Source organism: Lissotriton vulgaris, chromosome 1_1 (assembly GCF_964263255.1).
Source record: "Lissotriton vulgaris chromosome 1_1, aLisVul1.2, whole genome shotgun sequence".
Classification (NCBI taxonomy): Eukaryota; Metazoa; Chordata; class Amphibia; order Caudata; family Salamandridae; genus Lissotriton; species Lissotriton vulgaris.
In genome coordinates this window covers 1754150434-1754176343 of record NC_141685.1, presented here as the reverse complement: position 1 = coordinate 1754176343, position 25910 = coordinate 1754150434, and the positions used below count along the sequence as shown (strand labels likewise).

Below are 25910 nucleotides of genomic sequence, written 5' to 3'. Positions count from 1 at the left end.
GACGCAGCAGCCGCTAAGGAATAGGTAGCAATGCTTCTACGGGTCAGATCCGTTCTTCCTCCAAGTGTGGAGATGCTAGGATCAACCGGAGCCACACAGTGCCAATACATGGGGTATTCGACCCCTTGCAGCAGCCAAGGCTTGTTGTGTCCAGTCCAGACACCAATGTGGAGAAAGACCTACCTGCATGTCGAAGGACTTCAAGGACAGCGAGACCCACATCGAGAGTGGCCCAGCTGTCGTTTCTGCGCCACTGTAGCAGAAACGAAGGCTACGAGTGAGTCTGTGACCGCCACCACCCGACGCCTCAAGGTATCTTTTCACCGGCGCTCCACAGCCCTTGTCCAAGGGAGGTGAGGGTGCCACCGGGGTCTCCAGCCCCACAAGAGCTCAGCCCACCCTTGGGTTTGTCCAGACTGGACTTCCAGTCGCCGCCTGCAGCCTCAATAGACTCTAGCACCAGATTCAATGCCAAAAGACACCAATTCACCCCAGCCCCGTAGCCCAGTGGACTAAGGGTGTCTCTGCATGCCTGAAGATCTCAAGGGTCGAGACCCCTCTGTGGGTTCCCCCAGACTGATCCCCCAGTCCAAGCTTGCAGCCTCTTTTCAACTGGACTGTGCCCAGTTGAAGTGAATGGGACACCCAACGCCTTAGCACATCTCTGCATCGAATGCCCCAGAGCTCCTGAGGTGACCTGCTGTTGTGGCCTTGGACCTTGCCACATACTCCCCTAAAGTCCTGGAGAACCGTCCCGTAAGTTGGTGTAGAAGGCCCGATAGCAGTATATGTTTTTCCCCATAGAATAGCATTACCGCTCCAGAAAAATGCAGTCAACTTTTGAAAAATTTAAAAATTCATAACTCAAAAAGTACTTTTCTGATTTCAATGATCTTGGTATCCTAATTTATATAAAAGTGTGTTATTTTTGTAAATTGGTGTCGAATTTCTTTGAGTGTGTCTCATTTACTGCCTTTGTGTACACAATAAATGCTTAGCACTACCCTCTGATATGCCTAACTGCTCGTCCCACTACCACAAAGGAGAGCATTTAGGGGGGTCATTTCGGCCTCTGTAATTCCTTTGGGGTTTGCCTGGACTCTGTGCACAATGTACCTCATTTTGGTGCACTCTGTTTCTGTGTGGGGACTCTGCTTCTGTGTGGTAACGCGTTGGCTGCCGTGCTCTCCAAGAACCTCCCACTGCCAACTCCTCCCTCCTCCCGCGGGGAACGGACTTCCTGTTTTCGTAACGCTGTGACGCTGCAGCGCTGAATCGGCACAGAGAGTTGCAGTACCCAGAAGAACATGCGGGACCGAGGGGGCTGCAAGGTATTGGACCCGTAAACCGAGCCGCACCTAGTGAATCCGAATCTGGTGGTAGGAGCGTTTTCAAACCATCGCGAGCTGCCACCACGAGGTCGGGTTTAGGAGCTGCCTGTCTACCTGAAGTGACGTGGTAGAGGGAAGGATCTCCCCTAAGCCCAAAACTATAGAAGAAGGGCCACAGGAGCATATGAGGGAGCATATGCGGGATAACAAAAAATAATAAGAGGCTGAGTAAAGAGTTAACGTGAGCTCCAGCGGGAACCTGGAAAACAAAGAGGATACCCAATCCTGCGGCATAATTAAAGTATGTCTAAAGGTGTGAAGCTCTGTGTGGCCGTGTACCCAGGTCAAGCAGTGGTGGAGGCTAGAGCACGGGCCCACAGAACAGAGGTAAGTGAAATTTCCCCCTACTTAAGTATCATTAAGGGGAGCTATTTCAAGGTACTAAGAAGAAGGGGCGGCTGTGCACCGGAAGAACTGGGTAAGCCAAAAGAAAGCCAAAAGAAAGCCAAGTAGGAAGAACCCCCCCAAAACAGCAACACCTTGTAAGAAAGGGGTGAAGGGGATTAAAAGAGATGGCCTTAGGAAAAAATAAGCTCTGTAAGGTCCCCAAAAACCCCAAGAAAACGGGGAATAAAAGTTCGGGGGGGGGGGGGGCTTGGCGGAAATATCAAATATCCAGAGATGTTGAAAAGTCAATCGGGGATATGACAACACCCGCCGTTAGTAAAACACCAGTGAGAGCATCTACCCCGTCTTTAAGCTTAACCCCAAAGAAGGTGTTGGAATCTGCAAGGAAAGTAGGCGCAAAAGGCGGTTCGGCAGTCTCAAAATCCATCAAGGACTTTATAGGCAAACACTTTAAAGGGAAAGAGACACCAGAAAAGGAGATAAATGTGGTAGAGTTGCCGTTAATCGTTGAAGACCAGGCAGTCTTAAGTGTGGAACCCCTTGACCAGACTGATTTTGATATTGCTGGAATTATGTTGGAACCCCGCCTGTCATCTTCTCCATGGTTATTCCAGTCATTAATTATTCAGGAAACTGAAGTAGTAGTGGAGGAAGAAGGAAGAAAAAGAATATTTCAGGTGGGGGCGAATCAGCCCACAAGGAACCCAGTCTATATGTGAACCAAGAGGGTAAAACCCCTATGTCGCTCATACTGAGCTATCAGGCATTGCCGCGCATAGTTTTGAAGTGTCGGGGTCATCTAGTTCATCCATGCTTGAGGTTATGCTAATGTTACAGAAAACATTACAGGGCATTCTAGAGGTCTCGGTGTTAAACAACGAAATCCTAAAAACACAAAGTAACCAATTTAAGAACATAGTAGGGGAGCTGATTCAGATTAAAGGCGAAATGCCCACTCTAGTAAGAGCAGTGGAAATTCAGGAGGATATCGAAGAGGATGGGGAGGATGATGTGGTAGGGGAGGATGAAGGGACAGAAGAGGATGGAGTGGTAAGGGAAGATGAAGCAGTGAGTAGACACAAAGAAGAGGAACCAATAGTATATTCCTGATGCCCTAAGATTATAAAGAGATATGGGGTTAGAAGGAGGTTAAATCAAAATATCCCGAGGCTGCGAGTGGGGAAAAAAGGCCCCATATAAACAGCACTTGGCAAAGCAACAGGAGGATGGGAAAGGGGCACCCCTAGTTATAAGGGCACGAGACAAGGCGGTGTGGCAAGCAACAAAAAAACTAACTTTTGTAGATACAAGTGAAAGAGCCCATAGCGCTGAGGGCCCCACTCAAGAGGGTAGCAGGGAATAGTACAGTAAAGAATACTAAGGTCGCCATGAGGAACTATCCAGGATGGAAGGAGGATGTAGAACTAAAAGGCGGGATGGAGACGGCAAGATGGGTGGTTGGAAGATCCCAAACCCCTCGGATGGTGGACACCTGGTTATTTCTAGAACCCTTAGTTCAGGAAAAGAGGTGGAAAAAGGGCAAAGAAACTAAAACCCCTAAATCGGTCCCAGCTCCTTGCTTCATTTGCAAAATGCCCTAGTTTAAAATATGTCAGCACAGATGATCTTAAAGAAGTAGGGTTCCTAAATAACACCAGCGGGGATGAAGTAGCAAAAGTCCTCCTTCACTCAGCATTAATAAAATTTGCTATGGAAAATGCAGAGGCTGAGATGTTAAGGGAAGGGATTAGAATATTGAAGAGAGAGGAGGTGATGAGGGTGAATCAAGGGAAATCATTCCTCAGGAACCATGCGGGGTTGGGTGACCGGCAAAGAAAAATTATTACATCAGGTCGGGGCATAAAGGAAGCTCTTGAAGTTACGATAATCCCCAAAAACACAGAGTGGGAGGATGGTGATGCATTTGTGGGAAATAGATACAGAGAATTGGCGTAAATGGGATACGAGGAAGAGGGGTACCTGTGCAATAATGAATAGGAATCTGGGTCGCCGCACAGCCTATCCATCTTGTCCTGGAATGTAAATGGATATATAAGAATAGCGATAGAGGAAGGGTTTAAAAATATCCTTGAGAAGTCCGACATTGTATGTCTTCAGGAGACGTAGCTGTGCGACGATACCCTAGGTACCGAAGGTTTTGCTCACCATGTAAGGCCGGCAAAAATGAATCAAATAGGTAGGCCATCAGGTGGCCAGATGACTCTAGTATCAACAAGAATAGTGAAAGATCTATAATCCCTTCAACTCAGATGCAGCTGGGCATTAGGCAGTAGAGTACTGTTAACAACTAATAACGCGGGTGGTGGAGGTATCTGCATTATAAATGTGTACATTCAGAAAGGGAAAATAAAGGAGTACAAAGTGGAGTTGGATTGTCTAAAGAAGGATCTGGAGGGATTTTATGAGTTATACCCTAAAGATGTGTTCTTAATATTGGGAGATTTTAACCATAGACTAAATCCCCAAAAAATAGACGCATGGCAGAGTGACGTTCTAAAAGCTCATAGTATAGAATTTGCGAAATTCCCCCATTGTGTTATCTCCACCCAAGACGTAAAGCTTGGGCAGTTGCTGGGAGCCATGGGCCTGATTTGTATTAACGGAAGGAAAGAACCAGACGGGCCCGCTAAACGTACCTTCTAAAACAGGGCAGCAACTGTGCCCCATAGATTATGCATTTGTTCATGTATGGTGCTTCCATCTAATAAAACATTTTGAAGTACTTGACCTACAGGGTAGCGACCATTGTTGATAGAATTAGAGGTAAACAGGGTACCCCCAAGACAGAGAGTGTTACAAATGGATGTTGAATACCCAAAACGGCTTATAACCCGGATTAGTGAAGAACATTTAGAGAAACTGAGAGCTCTCTAAATAGTAGTTGGGCTAGAAATCCCCCTGCCAGGGGAGGCCCTACCCTGGTATTAGGATATAATTAAACGACTGGTGGAGTGTCTTAGGATAAAAATCAAACGGGGAAACCATGGGCGAAAAAGTAAAGCCAGCGCACCCCCAGCCAATAAACCCTGGTTTGATGATGAATGTCGGAATTCTAAGACCTCTATTAGGAAGCATGAAAGAGTTCTTAGACGTAGCTATAATGTTATATCATCACTAGAATCAAAGAAAGCAAGGTTAAAATACGAGTCAATAATTAGAGAAAAAAAAGGTCCTTAAAACCATGGCTGCTGTGCATTTTCCCCTCCTGTGCTAAAATTCCTTAAATACTTTATTCATGACGAGCTGAGCTCGTCATCAGCACAGCTCAACTGTGCCTCGTGACGAGCTGAGCTCGTCATGAGCATCGAAAGGGTTAAAGGAAAGATGTTGGGTTAACTTACTCGAGGCCATTGAAGAAAAAAATGTCAAAGGATTCTGGAAATTGATTATAGAATGCACGGAGGAAGTTGTGGGATCCCTGCAGTGCTGCGTTCCAGAGGATAAGTGGGCAGCCTATCTGGAGGTACTATATTGCAAATGGCCTAGTAAAGAGGAATTAATACCGACATGCTGGCCAGAAGTTAGGGAGGATATACTAGTACATTTCACCCCAGGTCATATTAGGAGAGTAATATCTGGTCTAAACTTAACTCGTGCTGCCGGCCCAGACAACCTACCAGCAATATTATAAAAACTAATGCCGACTGGTGAGTTCTTTTCAAATATGTTTCATGGGATACTAAAGACAGGATTAATACCAGAAAGTTGGAAAGGGGCTATTGTTAGACCTTTACACAAAAAAGGTGATGTAAATTCACCAAAAAATTACCGCCTAATAAATCTCCTCGATATTGGGGAAAAGGTATTCTCCAAAGTAATCCTAGGCCTGCTAAAGGACTGGGCAGAGGATAACCAGATAGTACCCCCAGAACAGGGGGGTTCAAAGAAGGGCACTCGACGGTGGACCACTGTTTTTCTCTTTGGGCTATCGCGCGTAATATTTATTCTGCTGTTTTGTGGACTTCCGCGTGGCTTTCGATCTTGTGAGCAGGGAACAGCTATGGTCAACTCTGGAAGGATGCAATCTACACAGAGACCTACTGGCGATTATAAAAGCCTTACACATGGAAAACTAGGCCCAGTTAATCCTGGACGAGGAGGGTGGACTATCTGGGAGGATCCAGATCAGAAATGGCTTGAGGCAGGGGTGCGTACTTGCCCCTCTGCTTTTTTCCATGTTTTTGGCCTTCTTGCCAGCAACATTAAGAGAAGTAAAAGGGGCTGATAGGTCTCCAGAGAAAACTAAACATGTTCAATGAATATTGCCTAAATAAAAAGTTAATAGTGAACATGGAGAAGACCAAAATGTTATGCTTCGGTAAGAATAAATCCCGGTTCTCTAGGCATCTAGGCACAATTTGCTTGAGAGGGTGAATGAATATAGATACCTAGGAATCTGGTTTATGAGTAACCTTAAAAGGTATACCCATCTGGAGGCACTTAAAATGAGGGCATCTGCCTCGGTGAAGGGACTAAAGAGAATTAACAGTGTTTATGGAGAAAACTCAGATAGGCCGGTCATAAAAGCTTATTTAGCAATGTCCCCCCCAACAATTTTTGTACGGGGCAGAAGTGCTTTACTTAAGTGAGAAAAAAGGCTGGGATAAAGAAAAAGGAAATATTCTAAAAAACGTACTCTCATTGCCAAAATCCTCTATGATTCAAGCTGCAAGACTTGAGTTGGGAATTACCTCATGGGCTGTAACTGCCTGTATGGCAATAGTCCGCTTTTGGCAGCGCCTAGGGTCTGAAGAGCACCCAAAAATTTCCCAGTGGTGTAAAAGTGAAATTGTCACTAGTGAACTGTCCTGGGCGAAACAGACAAGAGCCGCAATAAGGGAAGCATATGGAGAATTGGGTTTAAAATTATGTCCGCAACTAAGTCACCCAAGCATAGCTAGGAAAGAATTAAGAACACTGGGAGCTGAGACTTCCCGCACAAATAATAGAGAGTACCTCTTGCTGAAAGTTTTGGTGTCACATATGACTGTGGCTTGGGAATCTAACTATCAGTATCCCTATCTAAATAGATTGCCGAGCTTTCACTTAAGACGGGAGGTACTAAAAGTGCGAATGGGGATAAACCCCTGCTATGGGAATACTGAGATTAAAATTTTTATGTTGAATAGCAATGGTACCTGCACTTGTGTGTTAGGTAATCATTGCGATATTGTGCATATTTTAGTAGATTGTACGAAGTTTTTAGACTTACGGAAAGAGATTTTATGTCCGATATTTAAAAAATATAGGATCAGAAATAGGATACAAGCTGTTAGCCTTCTTGTTGAAATGACGAATCTAGACATTGCTTGTGCTATTGGGAAATTTATGAATAAGGTCAGGGTGTTCCTCAGGTGTACAGAATAAAAATACTTGGAAGGATTGGGAGGGAGATAAAAGAACTGCCCGACCGAACTATTCGTAGGTGGACATTTGTATCTTGTATGAAGGAAATGTGTTTTTTATGATATGTATTATACCATGTTTTTAATATGACCCAGGCTATATTTGAATAGTCATTTTATGTATAAGGTACACTTTTATGGTTGTAACTAACCAAATAAAGTTTTCTTACTGACTGACTGAATATATAGAGAGACAGCTTCCTACAAGTGGCAGTTCATGCATCTATTAGGTTTGCTACTCTACTCCCTTATGGCATGCTGTGTTGTGTCTGTATCGTGTTTTCTGACGTTTCTCAAAAAGCATTCACAGTTAACAGTTATTGGTTCAAGTGTAGTTAGCTTGCAAACAGCTGAATAACTGTTGCCTTCCGTCGTTCCTCTGCCAAATTGTTCACTTTCTTTACTTTCACTTACAAGACCTGTTGAATTGGCAATTACACCTCATGTATCAAGCGCATTCCATAACTCACTCTTATTAATTCCATTTTACTTTGTAATTTAGGTATTTGATGTAATGTAATATGCAGCTCCCTCTTTCATATTTGTTGTAAATATCTCCTTTTATTAGGCATGTTAAACATAGAAAAATTCAAAGCAACAGGTACGTGTAGTTACCCTACCTTAAAAGATGCATTTTTCTGCTCCCTCATACTTACTATCATTATATGGCTATACGTCCAAGCCATGTGCATATTTAGTTTAGTCATTGGTTGCATTGTTATTTTTGCTTGCCCCTCACTCTTTTGCTGTATTGGTTCAAAGCACCTCAGAACTCCTGCTAGCCATTCTCTAATGCAGATTGCTCTTGTTCCCTATTTGCCCATTGTTTGACTGTAAAGCTTACTGGTGTATACACCGCTTTATGATTAGCAAAACAGTAGGTGATACCTATCAGCCTTTGCCAGTGCCATGGCTACAAACACATCTGCAGTCTGAAAAATCTAAACTTATGTGTGTTCACAGGACCAGTAGCTGAGGGTGAGCGGTAAAACCATCTTTTACTGCGATGAGTTATAGTAACATTGTAAGACCGTCTGTAGACTTTGCACCTCATCAACACTTATGTGAATCAGAGCTAAATACGAGCCTGTTCCTACCTTAATGAAGATGATAAACAGTTGCTTGTCCCTCTCTTCATCTCTACTGGGCTAGCCTGAACCGTTGCTAAATCTAGTGGTCTAGACACGGACAACATCAGTACACCATGCATGACTTTTGTGGTATGTGACCTGAATTGCAAGGTAGTCCTTGGGCTTGTCCTGTGACTGTGTCCGTTCATTGTGATGTGGATTATGACTGGTTTTGCTGTACACTGTGTGCTTTAGGCGTGTAGGCTGTGTTGATACTTGACATTCATTGTGGTCACTGCAGAGTTAACGTTGCTGGTGAGATGAATCCTGTATAAAAGCAGAAGAAATGTTGGGGTCACTGCTATCTGTTAAAAGCCTTTCTTTTTTAAGCATTATATTTTGCTTTTTGCCTTTAATTCTTGCTGCCTTTCTCCTCTGTTACCTGCCTTTAAAGTGAAGGTAACATTTCTTATTGTGACTAGCTTTGCCTGTGATATACGAAATCATCGCTGTACCATTGCCGGGATGTGTGGTTTGTATTCTATATGGATGCCACTTTGTTTGCACTTAGAGCTCTGGCCCGGATTTGGCTAGTGCCTTACCTCCGAACTATACCATTTTTAGGAAGGATAGAGTTGGGGGCAGGGGAGGGGGCGTAGCTCTGATTGTGGATAAAGGCCTAACGTGTACTACGTTTCCTGTTGATAACATCACAGGGTGTGAAGCCTTAGGTTTTACACTTGGTCTATCGCCGCGTCAGACGTGCACTGGGCTCCTTATCTATAGAGCTCCTGGGCCTATTGGATCTTTCTTTGATGATTTGCAGACGGCGCTTTCTGTGCCCTGCTTGAGATCGGAGCATTGTATCATGTTGGGGGATTTGAACTTTCATATGGACATTGCAGCAGACCCTGACACGATTAAGTTGCAGGATATTACTTCGCTGCTAGGGCTAGTTTCGTACATTGATAGCCCCACCCACAACAAAGGCCATACAATTGATAAAAAAATTCTACGAGGCAGATTGCTGTGTCTATGCCGCTTCCTGTGCTATGGTCTGATAATTTTTTAATTAACTTTAGCATTCCTTTCTTGGCCATGACTGGCCATAGAGTGCTGAAAGACCTGAAACGACAAACGAGATCTTTTTATTCAGTCACGGCAGAAATGCTAGCTGATGCCCTCCACCAACATCTCTGTATGCTTACGGATGACTTGGAAGAAAATCTAGACTTGGTTCAAAAGTGGCTGATAGCCAGATTTGATGAGCTAGCCCCAGCTAAGCCAGCTAAATCAGTGACTAGTCATGTCTCTGCCCCCTGGTTTACCCCTTTTTTAAGGAAAATGCGTCAAGACTGCAAAAAGGCCGAAAGAGTTTGGCAGCGCAAATATGAGCCAGATGATAAACTAAAATATCGGGATGCAATCAGGCTTTACCACAAGCACATTTCTGAGGGGAAAAAAGTTTATCTAGAGCGCAGGATTGATGAAGCGGAAAACATCAGTAAAGAACTCTTTAGAATATTAAAGGAGTTTGCTTCCCCTGCCTCTTGTTCGCCATCTCACTCTCATTCCGAAGTTTGGATTAGCCAACTTGGGGATTTATTTGTACATAAAATCAAGGCGATCCAGGACTCTTTCCCGGATGCGGACCGCATTCCATTGGTCTGTAAACCGACGTCCTTCCCCATACCATCGGAAGGGAAGTGCCCCGTATTATCGGCTTTTCCGCCTTTGTCTTGTACCACCTCTCTCGATCTTTTGTCCCGACTTCATTCTGGCTCACCACTGGATCCTTGTCCAGCGAAATGCCTGGGTATAGTAGTGTCGGCAGTTAACATCTTGCTTAATCCTCTGCTTAACCCCTTTACTGCTAAGGCCATTTACCTATTCTCCTCTAATTTCCATTGAAATCAATGAAAAGTGCATGACGAGTTACCCTTGTCATTAGCAGCCAAGAGGTTAATCTCTCCCTGAGTACGGGAGTGGTTCCTTTGGTGTGGAAACATGCTTTGATCTTGCCGCTACTCAAAAAGCCCACTTTAGATCCCCTTGAGCATGCTAACTACAGGCCGATCTCCCTTCTTCCTGCTCTGGCGAAGGTGATTGAGAAACATGTGCAGCTCCCGATTACCAACTTTATCGAGAGCAACAACATTCTCCATGATTCTCAATCGGGCTTCCGTGCTAATTATAGCACGGAGACAGCCCTTCTTGAGATCACTGATGCCATCAGAGAAACTCTGGATCGTGGGGGAAAGGCTATCCTAGTTATGATTGACTTGTCGGCGGCCTTTGACACCGTCCCCCATGACGGTCTCCTTTTAAGACTCTGGGAGATCGGGATTCGTGGGACGGTGTTGGACTGGTTTAAATCTTTTTTGTCCGGCCGTCGACAGGTGATCTGGGCACCTCCTTTCTCCGCTGAAATGCCGTCCCTAGAGGTGGGGGTTCCTCAAGGGTCTATCCTGAGCCCCACCCTCTTTAATATCTACATGGCCCCTCTGGCGGCGGTGGCGGAGGCCTTCGGTGCCCAGATCATATCATACGCTGATGACACCCAGCTCCTGTTTACATGCAGGAAGGGAGAGGCTTTTGATGGTGACAGAATCAAAGACTGCTTGAGTGCGGTCTTCGTCTGGTTTCAGCGGCACAGTCTTAAATGCAACTCCGATAAGTTGGAGCTGCTTTTTTTCGGATGTCCACCTGACCCCTGCTGGAAAACTCTGTGGCCTCAGGACCTGTTTCCTCCTGATACGGTCTCCACCCAAGCTAAAAACCTTGGGGTGTTGTGTGATGACGGCTTCTCTTTCAGACCCCAGATCATCGGGCTGGCTGGGAAATGTTTCGGCATTTTGAAGATGCTCCGAAAGTTTCTTCCGCTGCTGTCCCTGCAACACAAAAAAATTCTTGTTCAGGCGCTAATAGGATCGCGACTGGATTACGCCAATGCCCTTTACTTAGGGCTACCTAAATATTTGTTGGCTCGCCTGCAAATTGTGCAGAACTCAGCGGCAAGAGCCATCTTTGGCCTTCCACGCAGAGCAAAAGCTTCTGAATTGCTCAAGAGATTGCACTGGTTGCCTATCTCTAAAAGAATCACATTTAAGATCTTGACCCTGGCGTTTAAGGCCCTTCACTCCATCGGCCCGAATTACATCAGGAAGCACATGGCTTTTTATGCGCCGAGGAGGACTCTGCGATCGGCCATGCTGGCCAAAGCTGATGTTCCTCCTATTAGATTTGCCCGGATCGGAGTTCGTTCCTTCCGTTATCTGGCTGCACGCTGCTGGAATGAGCTCCCGGTTGCCCTCAGGAAAGCTAACAGCCTCCTTTCTTTCAGAAAGGAGCTGAAGACTTGGCTTTTTTTCTGTATGATTCTTCTTGACCACTGTGATTAGCTGTGTTGTGTTTCTTTTGCCTTAGTTTCTCTTTGGCAAAGCGCCGGGACACCCCTCGGGGTAGCCGTGCGCTATAAAAGAGATTTTACATAACATAACATAACATAACTTAGGGGACCCTCACAGGCAGCCGTTGGGAATGGAAAATGTTATCATTGTCTGTGGATTATACACAGGGCACCAATCTGCATTTCCCTCTCATAACTTTGCTTTGCAAGGTGTTATCAAGGAATGCACCACATGTATCTCGTGTGTGTCGTTTGCCTCAGTTTCTTCTCACGGGTGAGTTGTGCGCGTTACAAATCCCAGATTGATAGAACATGTGCCAGTGCATCTTCTAATGTGAGTCAGTCACCTTTTTCATTCCTTTTTTTAGTTTGTAATTCATACTCTGTATTTTTTCTGAACTCTGCGGTCTGTAGGGGATGTAGTACTCTTGCTCTGTTCACCCATATTTTGCACAGTACATTTGAGTGTCATTGCACCTCACCATATTTTCCTAGAAGTTTTGTGATGTCAGCATGTTTGCTGTGCCGCTCAGCTCTCCCAACATTTGAAACTTTTCTTCAGTAGCATGCTGTTTAGATTAGGCTTGCGTGAAGGCGTGATTCTGTTGTATGTTTATGTGGCTGTTCTCTTGTGTGAAAGTTATCCCTTGCTTGGCTCCTTCTGCTGCAAGGATATTTGCCATTGTATACTCTGCTGCATATGGACCTTGTTTGCGTTGCTTTTTTATTTTTCTCTCATTAACCATCTCAAAGTGGAGTACTGTATCAATATTTCCCTATTTGACTATCCCCTGTCTGAACGTCGGAATCCGAAGGTTTGGCCCAGTCATTGAGGTAGACTGCAACTTCGAAGAACAGAGTCTGAGTCAGCGACATATGTGTTCTATATGTGACATGTGTTAAAGCTATTACGTGTGCTGCCAATTCTGCATATTTTGCACTTCTGTTTGTCCTCTTTGCAATCAAAGTGCAGTGACTGGAGCACATTATCCTTCTATGGGAATATGATGTATATTATTGTGCCTCCAATATACCTCTTGTCCTGTAAGTTTGATTGTTCATCTGTCACACAAGTTGTGTATATGTGGAAAACTTTTCTTGGAGACATGGTTTGAAAATTGGATGAGATACATTGGTAACTTCCACAGTGCATTGGTGAGGAGCTACTACACCCATTAAGACTGTCTGGTCTGACTGCATGAGGCATTTTATGCTGGACAGTTCTATGTGAGCTGCTCCATGCCACCTTGCAGTATCTGGTCAAGTGCTGTCCCATTCCATACGCTGCTTCCTTGGCGCCCAGAGCAGCACCGGACACTGTGCCATCCTGAACCGGACCTGTACAAACATTCTGTACCACACTCTCTTTTACCTTCTTGTACTACGTGCGGAGCATTACCTGTTAGGAGAGGGAAAAAACGCAAAATCAACTCTGACAACTTAAAAACTACTTGCATTACTCTCAATTGAATACCAACGTGCTAATGCATGACTAGGTCTAACAGATTCATAACAAGGTAAGAACTTAACAACTAAGACCGTGACGCTCAATTGGATGTAGATTTATATCCAGAAGATCCCAAAAACTAGGGACCCTCTGTATCTAACTAAGTTTTGAAAAAGCACCAGGCTGGCAAGTAAAGTGTGGGGCGAAAAGCATTTTCGCAGAAAAAGGCAGGATACGAAGTCTTCTAGCGAATATATTTATTGTAACACGAATAAAAGGATAGTAACCTATTTCTTAGGTTCCGTTACACTCTTTATCTGTTATGACTTCTTGTAAATTCAAGTCTTAAATCTTTAAGCATATTTGTGACAGTTGATGTTTTCCTTACTGATCTGGTGGTTGCGTCTCATTATGTAAACTTTGAACCCACTGGAAACAGATAGGATGCCCATATACATCATACTTCAACCCTCAGTCTCGCAATAGATTATGGCTATAAAGCAGTTGATTAGGAGAATGGAGACCCCCCCCCATGCATTTATTCACTTAATATATCACATTTTGCACCAGGAGTAATGGTGCATGTTGGTCAGGGGATGTGTGCGAACTGTGTCTGATCCTTTCATCTTTAGATTTGGGAGCATAGTTATAAGCTGATGTGAAATGGTACTCTTTTAAAGAGTCTTCTGTGTGTTTTTCTGGCATCCTTGGGGGATTCTTCATGGCGTCTACTAATGCTAATGTTTTTTCTGCCTACTCGAATACCTCTTGTAATACATGTTTTCTGTTGTGCCTCTTGAATATCCTCTACATCTATGTATATTTGGTCTTTCCCTACTCTCTTCTTTGCTGCATAACGCCTCTAGGGATTAAGCTGAGTTTCTTGTGGGTAAATAGGGTCAGGGTTTCTCACGCGGTGCTGGAGCAGTTTGTAATATTGTGGCAGATAGCATGACACAATTCTGCGTACAATATTTGTATATTATTTGAAGTTGAATATGAGCAATAGGCTAATCGGAAGAACGTACAGGGGGGTTGAAATACAATGTTTACATTAATAGTAAAAACATCATTCAGAAAACTTAATCCCATTCTACTGGCATCGTCTCCACTGTGTAGTGTGATCGGGCTTGATAATTAATTAAATTCCTGTAGGGAGACAATCCTAATATTGCTTGCTTTTGGGTGTTATTTTTCCCTGGGCATATAGTACATGTAATACACCCAATGTTTCTTTACTTTCATAGTTCTACTGGATGCCAGTTCAACTAATATTTTCTTACCAAAGAAAACCCATTTTGAGCATAAATGTTTAAAATATTGCGAGATTATCATTTTAATTTTGTTCCAAAACATTTAGTTATAAATCAGTGATTATTTAAATATGCACCCAGGTTGTATGTCTAATTTCAGGTGCTGCTGTTCCCTTCCAGTTGCCTTTCATTTGTGTGCCTTTGAGTGATGTTACAGTAATTTCAAAGTCCTGTTATTACTTTTTTCACTTTAACACAATATATATATTTTAGTACCCTACTAGAAATATGTTAAATTACATTTTGCTTTTTGCAGACACAGAATACGCAAGCAGAGAAGACTTTTATTCGCAACAAAGCTGCTCAGGTTTTTGCTCTCGTGTTCGTAACTGAGTATCTTACAAAATGGCCCAAGTTTTTCTTCGATATTTTATCAATAGTTGGTCGAAACCCCCGAGGGTTGGATCTCTACCTCAGAATCCTCATGGCTGTGGATGCAGAAGTAGTGGACCGCGATGTAGTTCATACACAAGAGGTAAGATAGATTTATCCTACAGATACGTACATGTTGTAGCATTTCATCTGTGTTGGTGGATTTCTCTCCGGTATTGTCATTTATATTACCGTAAGCACTTAAGTCATCAACTAGTGCTAATGAGAGAAACAAATGCAATACATTTCTGTGTACCTCAGTCTCTATTTATTAAACAGCATAGTAAAATGAGTGATGATTGTCATCGTAGGGTCACTCATTTTACTGTGCTGTTTAATAAATAACAATAACGTTTCCAGATTAGCACCTTTGCTTTGCCTTACATTTATTTTTGATTTAAACGTTGAAACAAAGTTTGATTGCCAAAACGTTTAAACAATAGGGAGGAAGTGAAGAAATTCACAAGACCTGACGTTTAAAGTTGCTTTTTAATTTGAAGCTAAGTATTTAGGAAACATTTGTGACTTAAACCTAAAGTCTACCTCCACAAAAGATTTTAAAGGAACTAGAAATTTATGTGGCTGCATCAAGCCAAATTAAGTAATAGCTGAAAAGAAATTTTGCGTGCATAGATAGATGCATGTAATACTTTTTCTGAGCATTACTTATCTAAAATAATCTAAACGCTTCAAGCAGAGGAGATTCTGCACCATAATTATGTTCATTGAAAAACATCCCCTAAAAGCAGGGGCTGGGGGTCTATTTTATGTGTGCTGCATTTATATCAAACTATTAATAATTCGTCAGACTAGTAGATTTTGTAACTATACTGCTGTAGTTAAATCATCCTAGTGCCCACACCGACAGTGTATATATACATTAATGGTATTTGGCTCATTGGCCAGAAGTTGGTGTTTTGTAGCTAGAAAGTCCCATTTCATCCTTCATTTAGAGTTTGCTAAATGTATTCAACTACTTTTTGGGGAGTGAGAATACAACGTCCAGAGAGGGTGTGAATTCTAAATTTGCTGTTACATGGAGAGTGCTCTATAAAGTGGTAAAACTGGTCATCGAATGTTTAACAAACACATCTTCCGATGTCTTGGCCACTTTGTAACAAGATATGTCCATTCGGCAACATTTTGTCTGAATGGGGTACGCAGAGTATTAATGGCTGAAAGATATCATAGACATGCTTGCATAGCACACATAAATAATTTGTTCTTAATGGGTCTAATGCAGCTGATCTAAACCCTAGTGATGCGGAGACCCCCTAACCATATAGTGAATTCACGTGGGAATTTTATTATGGTGAGTGTATTTGATGTGTAGGGTGAAGAAGAAGCTTATTCAAATGTATTGTTCACTGAGGATTATACTGGGGAATGAGCGATACCGAATTAGGTCATTCTTCTGGTCACCCCACTCCTAGCTCCTGCAGCATACTTTCAATGCAGACTCCTGCATTTTTTTCTTGCACACTGTCCCTACCTACCTCCTACTTTCTCCTACATTAATCCCTTGCCCCTTAGTTCTGTATCATTCCTCCTCGGCCTTGTTTCATCGCTCCGGGTAATACATCACATCCTCTCTCTTGGATTTCACAGCATTTACTGCTTCGAGGCTCCTTCAGCGGTTCCTTATCATCCCTGCCAAGCTACCCAGGCTTTTGTGACTAGCGGCTGCAATCCAGCTTATTTTGTGTTGCATTCTGGGACTTGAAGTCCAGCTTTTAAATTATGATCTAAATAGGAATTAAAGTTCAAGAATACAAAAGTCAAAACCTGGATTGGAGCAGCTGTTTGCTCGTGGATCTGAGAAAGTTGGCAGGGCTGCTTACCCCATGGTCCTCTAGTTCCTCTCACTCCATGCTCCTAGAGTATTCCCGCCTATCTAGAATCTGCAGCTCTTGCTCAAGCATTTCTCTCTAACTGTATTAGTCCATGTCACCCCACCTACACTGGCCCCTGCAAAGCTCACTTCTTTCATTCTCCTCAAGTCGGCCTTCGCTTGAGGCTCCTGCAATACCACCTTCTAGGGGGTTTAGGCAGTTTTGCCTGTTTATTACACCCTTGATTCATTAGCGGTGAAAAGAAAACTAGTTTCATAGACGTTGAAGCGTTTTTCCCTAAAGAGGAGATAAAAACGGCCCACTTGGAGGGGGAGGGAGAGAGTCACATCCTACAGTTTGAAAACCACTGGTCTAAAGTCATCTTAAAGAGACTTAATTTTCAACTTATTGGTATATCTTTGCTGGTAATCCAAATGTTCTTAGGTACTTTCTGATAGCAGAGAAAGATTTGATGTTGGAACTGTCACCTGTTTGGAAAACAGTTTCATTTTTAGGTCTCGCCTGTCCATGCGCATCGAGCTTGCGAGACTATGGGGGCTTAAACACTCTTTAACCAACTTGCAAGGAATCGTGGCGATTCCTTGCAGTGCCCGTGAAATTTAAGCTCAATGCGCATGCGCATTGAGCTTAAAAGCGCGTGCACATGCCCCCAGCCGCCTGCCTTGCCCACTCTCTCTCACAGCCTCCCCCAGCTCCGCCCCCTCACTTCTTGGTTGCACGGCCGCTAGGCCGTGCCTCCCCTACTCTCCTCCCCCCTCCTCCTCCTACTCTCCTCCCCCCTCCTCCTCCTACTCTCCTCCCCTGCCTGCCGTGTCGCACCTCTCCCCGCTCCGCCCCCTCCCCTGCCCGCCGTGTCGCAGAACACAGAAGTAATTGTTCTAAACGTAACAATACGAAAAATATAATAAATGTAATTTGAACAACAAAAATATAAAAGCCATTGCGAACAGGAACTACTTGTTCTGCCCAAGTCAAACTCCGGCAGTTTCAAGTGACAAAGGAATTCGCATTATTTACACCAATATGCTTTAATGGAATCCGTGGCTTCGCTTCAGAAGCACTGCATTAACAGCAAGAAGTTCTCGATATCAATGTAATGGTTTGAAAAATGTTGACAAGCTGGCAAATCGAATCACGCGGAGAGAGCCGTGGCTGCACATTGAGGATGCTAGGCCGTGCCTCCCCTACTCTCCTCCCCCCTCCTCCTCCTACTTTCCTCCCCCCTCCTCCTCCTACTCTCCTCCCCTGCCTGCCGTGTTGCACCTCTCCCCGCTCCGCCCCCTCCCCTGCCCGCTGTGTCGCAGAACACAGAAGTAATTGTTCTAAACGTAACAATACGAAAAATATAATAAATGTAATTTGAACAACAAAAATATAAAAGCCATTGCGAACAGGAACTACTTGTTCTGCTCAAGGTCAAACTCCGGCAGTTTCAAGTGACAAAGGAATTCGCATTATTTACACCAATATGCTTTAATGGAATCCGTGGCTTCGCTTCAGAAGCACTGCATTAACAGCAGGAAGTTCTCGATATCAATGTAATGGTTTGCAAAAATGTTGACAAGCTGGCAAATCGAATCACGCGGAGAGAGCCGTGGCTGCACATTGAGGATGCAACTGTCGGCACAGAGTCACAAATCTTTACCATCACTGACCGAGTGGATTTTTTTAAAAACATGCCTTGTCATTTTGGATCTCAGGTGCTGGAAAACCAGGATTATAAACTGACAGAATATTTCAATAAAGAAGGATTGCCTTAAGTGGCAGCATTTAAATAGCGATCATGCAAGTGTGTCGTTCATGACCCGTTCCCTTAGGGTCCTTTCACTTAAAGCCAGAAGCCAGACAACGTGATCAATGGTTACATAATCAATAGGATTTTTCATTGCCCACGGGAATTATTCACAGGGTAAGTGGTCTAACAGCTCAATATTGATCAAAAAGGCAGCGTTTTAAAATTAACAGTTAATCTTTTACAGAACGGAGACGTGCAGCCATCTCGGCTTTGGGGCGCCACCCTGCACCCGCGTTTGGTTGCAACCCTCAAGACTCCGCAATCTAAAATACATTAACTGCATCACTAAAGAGACACAGGCACTGAACAAAACGATAAAAAAAAAAAAAAAACTTTCCCACTATAAAAGGTAAAGTCACGCAATTATGCAACATGTTGCACTATTATGACAAAATAATAACCTTTGCCAATATATTCAATCGAATAATTCACAATACAACAAAAATAAAAATAATATGAACATCCAAAAGCTATACATTGCGTTCATACACAGCAGAGACACCGTCAACTAATAAACAATTTACTTTAACGAAGACTTTTTTTTTTTACCGAAACAAACACTAAACTAGAAAAAAATATACAAGTCAACAAATACATACCAAAACACAAAACAATATTTAAAAAAAAAATTACCTGTTAGGCGACGCAGCAAACAGACAGCAAACCTGGCACGCCTTCCAAGAACGGCGCGGTCGACAATCAGGGGATTTCCAAAGTTACGGAACATTAGCACATCTGCCATTTTCATTTAATACACACACACACACACAACACACACACGAAAGAAAAACAACACACATTTATATAAAAACACACACACATACACACACACCCAAAAAAATAGAACTAAAACTCCACAATAGCAAATATACACACACACACCAACACACACACAACAGCACCCTCACCCTCACAACCCTCTCACCCTCACACCCCCACACTCTCACACCCCCACACTCTCACACACTCACACCCCCTCACCCTAACACCCCCTCACCCTCACACACCCTCGCTCCCCTCCCACCCTCACACCCCTCACAACCCTCTCACCCTCACTCCCTCTCACCATCACCCCCCTCACCCTCACACACCCTTACCCTCATCCCCTCACCCTCACACACCCTCAGTCACCCTCACACCCCCTAACCCACACCCTCACCCCCTCACACAACCTCACACACCCTCACTCACCCTCACACACCCTCACTCACCGTCACATACCCTCACCCTCACACCCCCTCACCCACCCTCACACACCGTCCCACACCCTCACCCTCACACACCCTCACTCACCCTCACCCTCACACCCCCTCACCCCCCTCACCCTCACACACCCTCACACCCTCACCCTCACACCCCCTAACCCACACCCTCACCCCCTCACACACCCTCACACACCCTCACTCACCCTCACACACCCTCACACACCCTCACTCACCCTCACACACCCTCACTCACCGTCACATACCCTCACCCTCACACCCCCTCACCCACCCTCACACACCCTCACACACAGTCCCACATCCTCACCCTCACACACCCTCACTCACCCTCACCCTCACACACCCTCACCCCCTCACCCTCACACACCCTAACCCACACCCTCACCCCCTCACTCACCCTCACACACCCTCACACACCCTCACTCACCCTCACACACCCTCACTCACCCTCACACACCCTCACCCACCCTCACCCTCACACACCGTCACACACCCTCACACCCCCTCACTCACCCTCACACACCTTCACCCACCCTCACACACCTTCACCCTCACACACCGTCACACACCCTCACCCTCACACCCCCTCCCTCACCCTCACACCCCCTCCCTCACCCCCTCACCCCCCTCACCCTCACACCACTCAGTGCTACAACACATATTGTGTTACAATAGGTGTCACATTTGCGAAACATAAAACTATTGGCATTGTGAATAACAAATCTATTAATTTCGCTACTTTCAAAACAAGCACATAAATAAAAAATGTGTCCTTTACAATACCAATAGCTCAAAATTTCCTAATGCGAGACCTATTGCATTGCTGTGCGTCTCTCCTCTGCTGCACTCTCCTGCTCTCTAGAGATGTGGCCTAACGACCAGAGCTGCCATCTAAGTAACGTAAATACAAAACCTGTTGCATTCCAAATGCTATAGGTGTCACATTCGCAAAAGTTATAACTATTGGCGTTGTAAATGACAAAGCTATCAATTGTCATTTACAAAACCAATAGCTCCAACTTTTCTAATGCAAGACCTATTGCATTTCCAATGCTTGTTATGTAGCTGGAGATGGTTACTTCCCCTTGATGGAAATTAATGGATTTTCCCAATTATGACGATACCTAAATTGTAGACTGACAGCCTGATGAATCTCATTTTGGAAAAAGTCATATTGGCAAAATAACCTTTTTGTCAAAATCAATTGATTTTTATGAAAAAAGTTGGATGAGACAAAAGGAAATGCAGGGGGGGGGGACAAGGGAGAACACAACTTAGAAGAAAAACAGGTAGAGTACAAACAACTAAAAGGAAGAGGGGTCGAAGGTGCAGCATCTTTGGGAGAGAAGAAGGAGGAGTTGGTGAGGCAGAGAGAATGAGCGGGAGATAACTGGGGAAGGGAAGGTACATAGTGCTGGATAGAGAAAATTGGAATAAATAAAGAAAAAAGAAGGGCTGAATGGGGAAAGCCCCTTAGAAAGAGGAGGAAGAAAAAGAAAACAAGCATTTGCAATGCAATAGGTCTCCCATTAGGAAAGTTTGAGCTACTGGTATTGTAAATGACAATTTTTTTATTTGTTTTGTTTTTGAAAATAGCGAAATTAATAGCTTTGTCATTTACAATGCCAATAGTTATAACTTTCGCAAATGTGAGACCTATAGGATTTGTAATGCAATATGTGTTGTATTTATGTGACTTACATGTATTGATATTACAAATAACAATAGCTTTTCATTTTTTTTTCAATAATTAATACTTAATGTTGGAAAGTGGGTTATTGGTAGGGGCAAATGTAGGTCTGCCACTGGCAATAAGGCCACTAACAAATGATAGGACTCAGCATAGGTCTTAGAAAAGTATTCCTTTGCTCAACCCTTGGTAACGTGGCTGCGAGCAGACAGGCTTAACTTCAAAAACAGGTATGTAAAGCATTTAAAAACAGTAAATAATTAAGACACCACACAAAATAAAAATCCAACACCAATTTATGAAAATAGGTAATATTCTTATCTTTTAAATGACACCAAAATGAAAATAATCCACTGTAGGGAACCAGAGATATGAATTTTTAAAGATTAGTCACTTTCTAGTGCTTAGAAACCAACAGTGCCCCTTTAAGTTATTTCGTTTTCTCTGTCAGGGACACACCTTTATAAATTGTTCTGAAGAATTCTCACCACTGTAGTGGGCCGCCTTCTTCAGCAAGCGGGGTCCAGTTAGAACACCTTCCTGGCGTTCTGCTTACAGGTCCCAAAGTATCCAACACACAATCCAAGGTTCTGGAATCTCCAAGAGGGTCGTTGAAAGTGTGAAACTTCAATTCCGCAATCCACTTGAACAAAACCCTTACAAATCCACTGGTACTCCAGGCTTTGAATTCTTTGTGGGGCTGTTCAGGTGAGCTCTGTTAACCTGTAGCTTGCAGGGCGTTTCCACTCTTTTTTTAAAATTTGTTTTTATTGCAGAATTAGAAACCATTGCATACAATAAATCAACCAGCACACTCATGGTGTCCCCACGCATGGATCGAGTAAACCATAGATCATACACAGCCATTCAGCCCATATCCCGGAGGCCGGGCGGCGCAGTGTTCCAAACTTCCAGCAAGAACATCACAGTGAGCATCCCTGAGGGACAATAGGTCGATAATCTCTTCATGTATCTGCATTTTACCCCCCTAACGCCTAACCCTCCCCCAACACCGTCCAGCATATCCTAACAGTCCAGTCACATGGCGATATTTGTAATCCTACCCCCCAGTCCATTCGGTGGTGGGCCCCTATCATAGCAGTTCCATGTGTCCCTGTCCCTACCCCGCCATCTATCCAAGCTCTCCCGTCCCGCCAGGACAGTTCCAACCCCGGGGATCACTGCTTCCTCCCGACCTGGATCCCGGTGCCCAACACCCCCCCCCAACAATCCCAAAACAACCCCCATTCCCTCCCCCCCCCCAGCAACCGCTAATGAAGTGGGCCATGCTCCTAACGCCATTATGGGTCCCGCTACAGATCTATTGATACCTCCATACTCATAAGCCTCATGGAGTCCTTATGCACTATCCATTCAGTCTTCGTCCTCCACCATGGAGTCACGCAACGCCTGTACTATCATCTCCCACGCTTGCGCTGATTCTAGGCTCTTTTCATTGTCAAGCTTGACTGCCTGCCTCATACGGAGCACACTCTCGCATTCAGACCACCTCAGCAGTTCATTCACCCATCTCCTCACAGACGGTCCCTCCCTGGACTTCCAGTGCCAAGTGATTTCCCTCTGCGCCAGTATCAGCCCCAGGTCAATGAATTTACTCGTCACCTTAGTATTTTTCGTGTGTGGGAACCAGAGCAACAAGCACGCCGCCATGTCAAAATCCACCTCCCGATCGGTCACTGCATTTAGGAGTTCCCCAACCTCCGCCCAGTAAACCTCCAGTTTCGGGCAGCCCCATAACAGATGATCTAGATCTGCCTCCAATGCCAGGCATCTCGGACATCTCGCCTCCTGCACCTGGAAATACCGTTTAATCTTCTCCGGGGTCAGGTAGGCCCTATGCAACACGTAAAAGTGTACCTGCTGAAAGCGTGCGTTCCTTGTACCCTTCCACGTACGCTTAAGGATATGACCCCACATCGTGTCCGGAATGGGCCTACCTATGCTAAGTTCCCACTTCGATTTAATGCCCAGGAGCGGATCCAACCCCTCATGCAACATCCTATTATGGAGGCAGGTCACCGCTTTAAAGGTACCAGCGGCCATCATGACATACTGGCAAGCCATAGTAGTTTCCGGTTCAATGAGCCCCCCTTTCCAGTGCTTCTGCATGGCCGCCACCACGGCCGCATGCAAGAGGAAGCTCCCCTCCGGTAGCCCAAACTGTTCCTGCAGCGTCTGGAAGGGGACCAGCGTCCCATCAAAGTACAGATCCCCCACCACCTGCAGTCCCAGCTCCTCCCACTCCAGTAGCGGAGACCAATCGCCCCCATGCGGCAGCGCAGTCAGCATTCCTAACGGTATCTCCGGCGCATACGGTCGGGACGCCTTCGCTCTCCTCAAACTCCTTTGCCAACACAACCTGAGCGTCTTCTCCTCCATGGTGAGGCCTCGCAACTCCAGTCTCTGCTGCATGATAATGTAGGCCAGGACATGACGTTGTATACCCTGCTCTCGTTCGTGTTCTGGCCCTCTAAATACCCTAGCCACGTGCTGTGTGAGAACCTGAAGCTGCGCGGCCAAGTAGTACAACTCAAAGTCGGGGACCGCCATCCCCCCCTCAAACTTGGGACGAAGCAACGTGTTCAATGCTACCCTACGGCGACCGTGCCCCCAAAGAAATCGATTATCATCGTCCGCAGGTCCTTCAAGATCCTCTGAGGAATCTAAATGGGCAGCGTGCGAAAGTAATACAATAGCCGCGGGAGCGCTACCATCTTCAGCAGAGCTATTCTACCCAACACTGACAAAGGGAGGGAGGCCCAAAAAGACATACAGCCTCTCAGCGCTCTTATACACCGCCCAATATTACCCTCCAATAAGTTCACGACCTCGTGGTAGATTCGGACTCCCAAATAAGTGAAGCAAGATGGCTCCCAGACCACCCCTATATCGCGAGAGGGACACGGCGCGTCCGCCCTGAGTGGAAAGACACAAGTCTTCGTCCAGTTAACCCTGAGACCCGACAACCGACCAAACTCGGACAGCATATCCATCGCCCCTCCAGAGCCCGCTCCGCATCTCCCATATACAGCAGCAGATCGTCTGCATACAATGATATATAGTGCGACTGCCCGCCTCTGTCGATCCCCGTGTACATGTCTCCCGACCTGGCCCGCGCCGCTAATGGTTCCATCGCCAGTGCGAACAGCAGTGGGGAGAGGGAACACCCCTGTCTCGTCCCCCTACAAACTGGATAAGCCGCGGATACCAGAGTGCCCAGGCGTACTCGCGCTGTAGCCCAGGCGTACTCGCGCTGTAGCCGAGGAATACAACACCTTCGTCCATCTACGAAACCCCTCGCCAATGCCAAACTTTACTAGGATTTCTTCTAAATAGACCCACTCCAGACTATCAAAGGCTTTCTCAATATCCACAGATAACCCCGCCTGGGCACCGTCCGCTTCCGTTGCGCCGTCCAATATCCCAATCAGACGACGTATATTAAGCGCTGTGTTCCTCGTAGGGATAAACCCCACTTGGTCCCTGTGCACCAGCCTGGTCATATGCGGGGCTAACCTGGTGGCCAAAATACGGCTCAATATCTTGTAGTCCACTGTCAACATGGACAACGGCCTATACGATCTGACATCAGTCGCCTCTCTGCCGGGTTTCAACAATGGCACTATCAACGCCTCCCTCATTGATCCGGGCAGACTCCCCAGCCTGTGAGCCTCCCCATACACCACCTGTAATCTAGGCGCCAAGCTATCTACATACTTCTGGTAAAATTCAATCGGCAGGCCATCTACCCCGGGCGTTTTATTCCTCGCCATATGTTTAATGGCCGCCCTAATCTCGGCGAGCGTGATAGGTCCCCCCAAGTCCTTCGCATCGTCGTCATCAAGCACCGGAAGCTGCATCGAGTCTAAGTATTCACTGATCTCCCAGGCCTCCACCCCCAATTGACTCTCGTACAACTCCGCATAATAGGTCCGAAAGCATACCATCACCGCTGTTTGTGAATAAACCATCTCCCCCAGTGTATTTTTTATGCACAAGATTGGGCAGCCTCTGAGTTCAGGATTAGCGAGCCTGGCCAGTAACGTGCCTACCTTATCCCTTTCAGCATGCCCTTTAATGGCATATTGTCTGTAATCATAACTCCGCAGCCGTTCCGTTTCGGTAGCCACCACCTCCTTGGCTTCCAATAACCGGGCTTGTAAGTCCGGTCGGTCCGGTCTACGCTGTTCCAGATCCCTCAACTTTTCTTCCGCTTTGGCAAGCGCATTCAACACCGACGTTCGGGCATTCGAAAACCTACCCATGCACACTCCTCTCACCACCACTTTCATCGCGTCCCATTCAGTGGACCTACAAGTTGCTGTCCCTTCATTCTCATCAAAGTATTGGTCTATGCCCCGTTGGACCGCGTCACTAAACACCGAGTCCTCCAAGGTGTCGAGCCGGAGCCGCCATGTTGGAATCGCGGATCGCGCACGCTGCCATTGTACGTGCACCAGCAAAGGATTATGATCCGAGATGGTCCTGGCCAGGTACTCCGTATGGGTGACCAATGTGGCTAGGGACCCACTGCACAGGACCGAGTCGATCC

General features: G+C 45.3%; 1 protein-coding gene across 1 annotated transcript in view; it reads left to right on the top strand.

The window, feature by feature from the left end:
* Positions 1-25910, top strand: part of XPOT (exportin for tRNA) — a 566463-nt gene that overhangs the window by 115353 nt on the left and 425200 nt on the right. The window contains exon 6 of the mRNA XM_086919056.1: positions 14661-14879. Coding sequence (XP_086775182.1) covers positions 14661-14879 — 219 coding nt within the window. The remainder of the gene's footprint in view (positions 1-14660; positions 14880-25910) is intronic.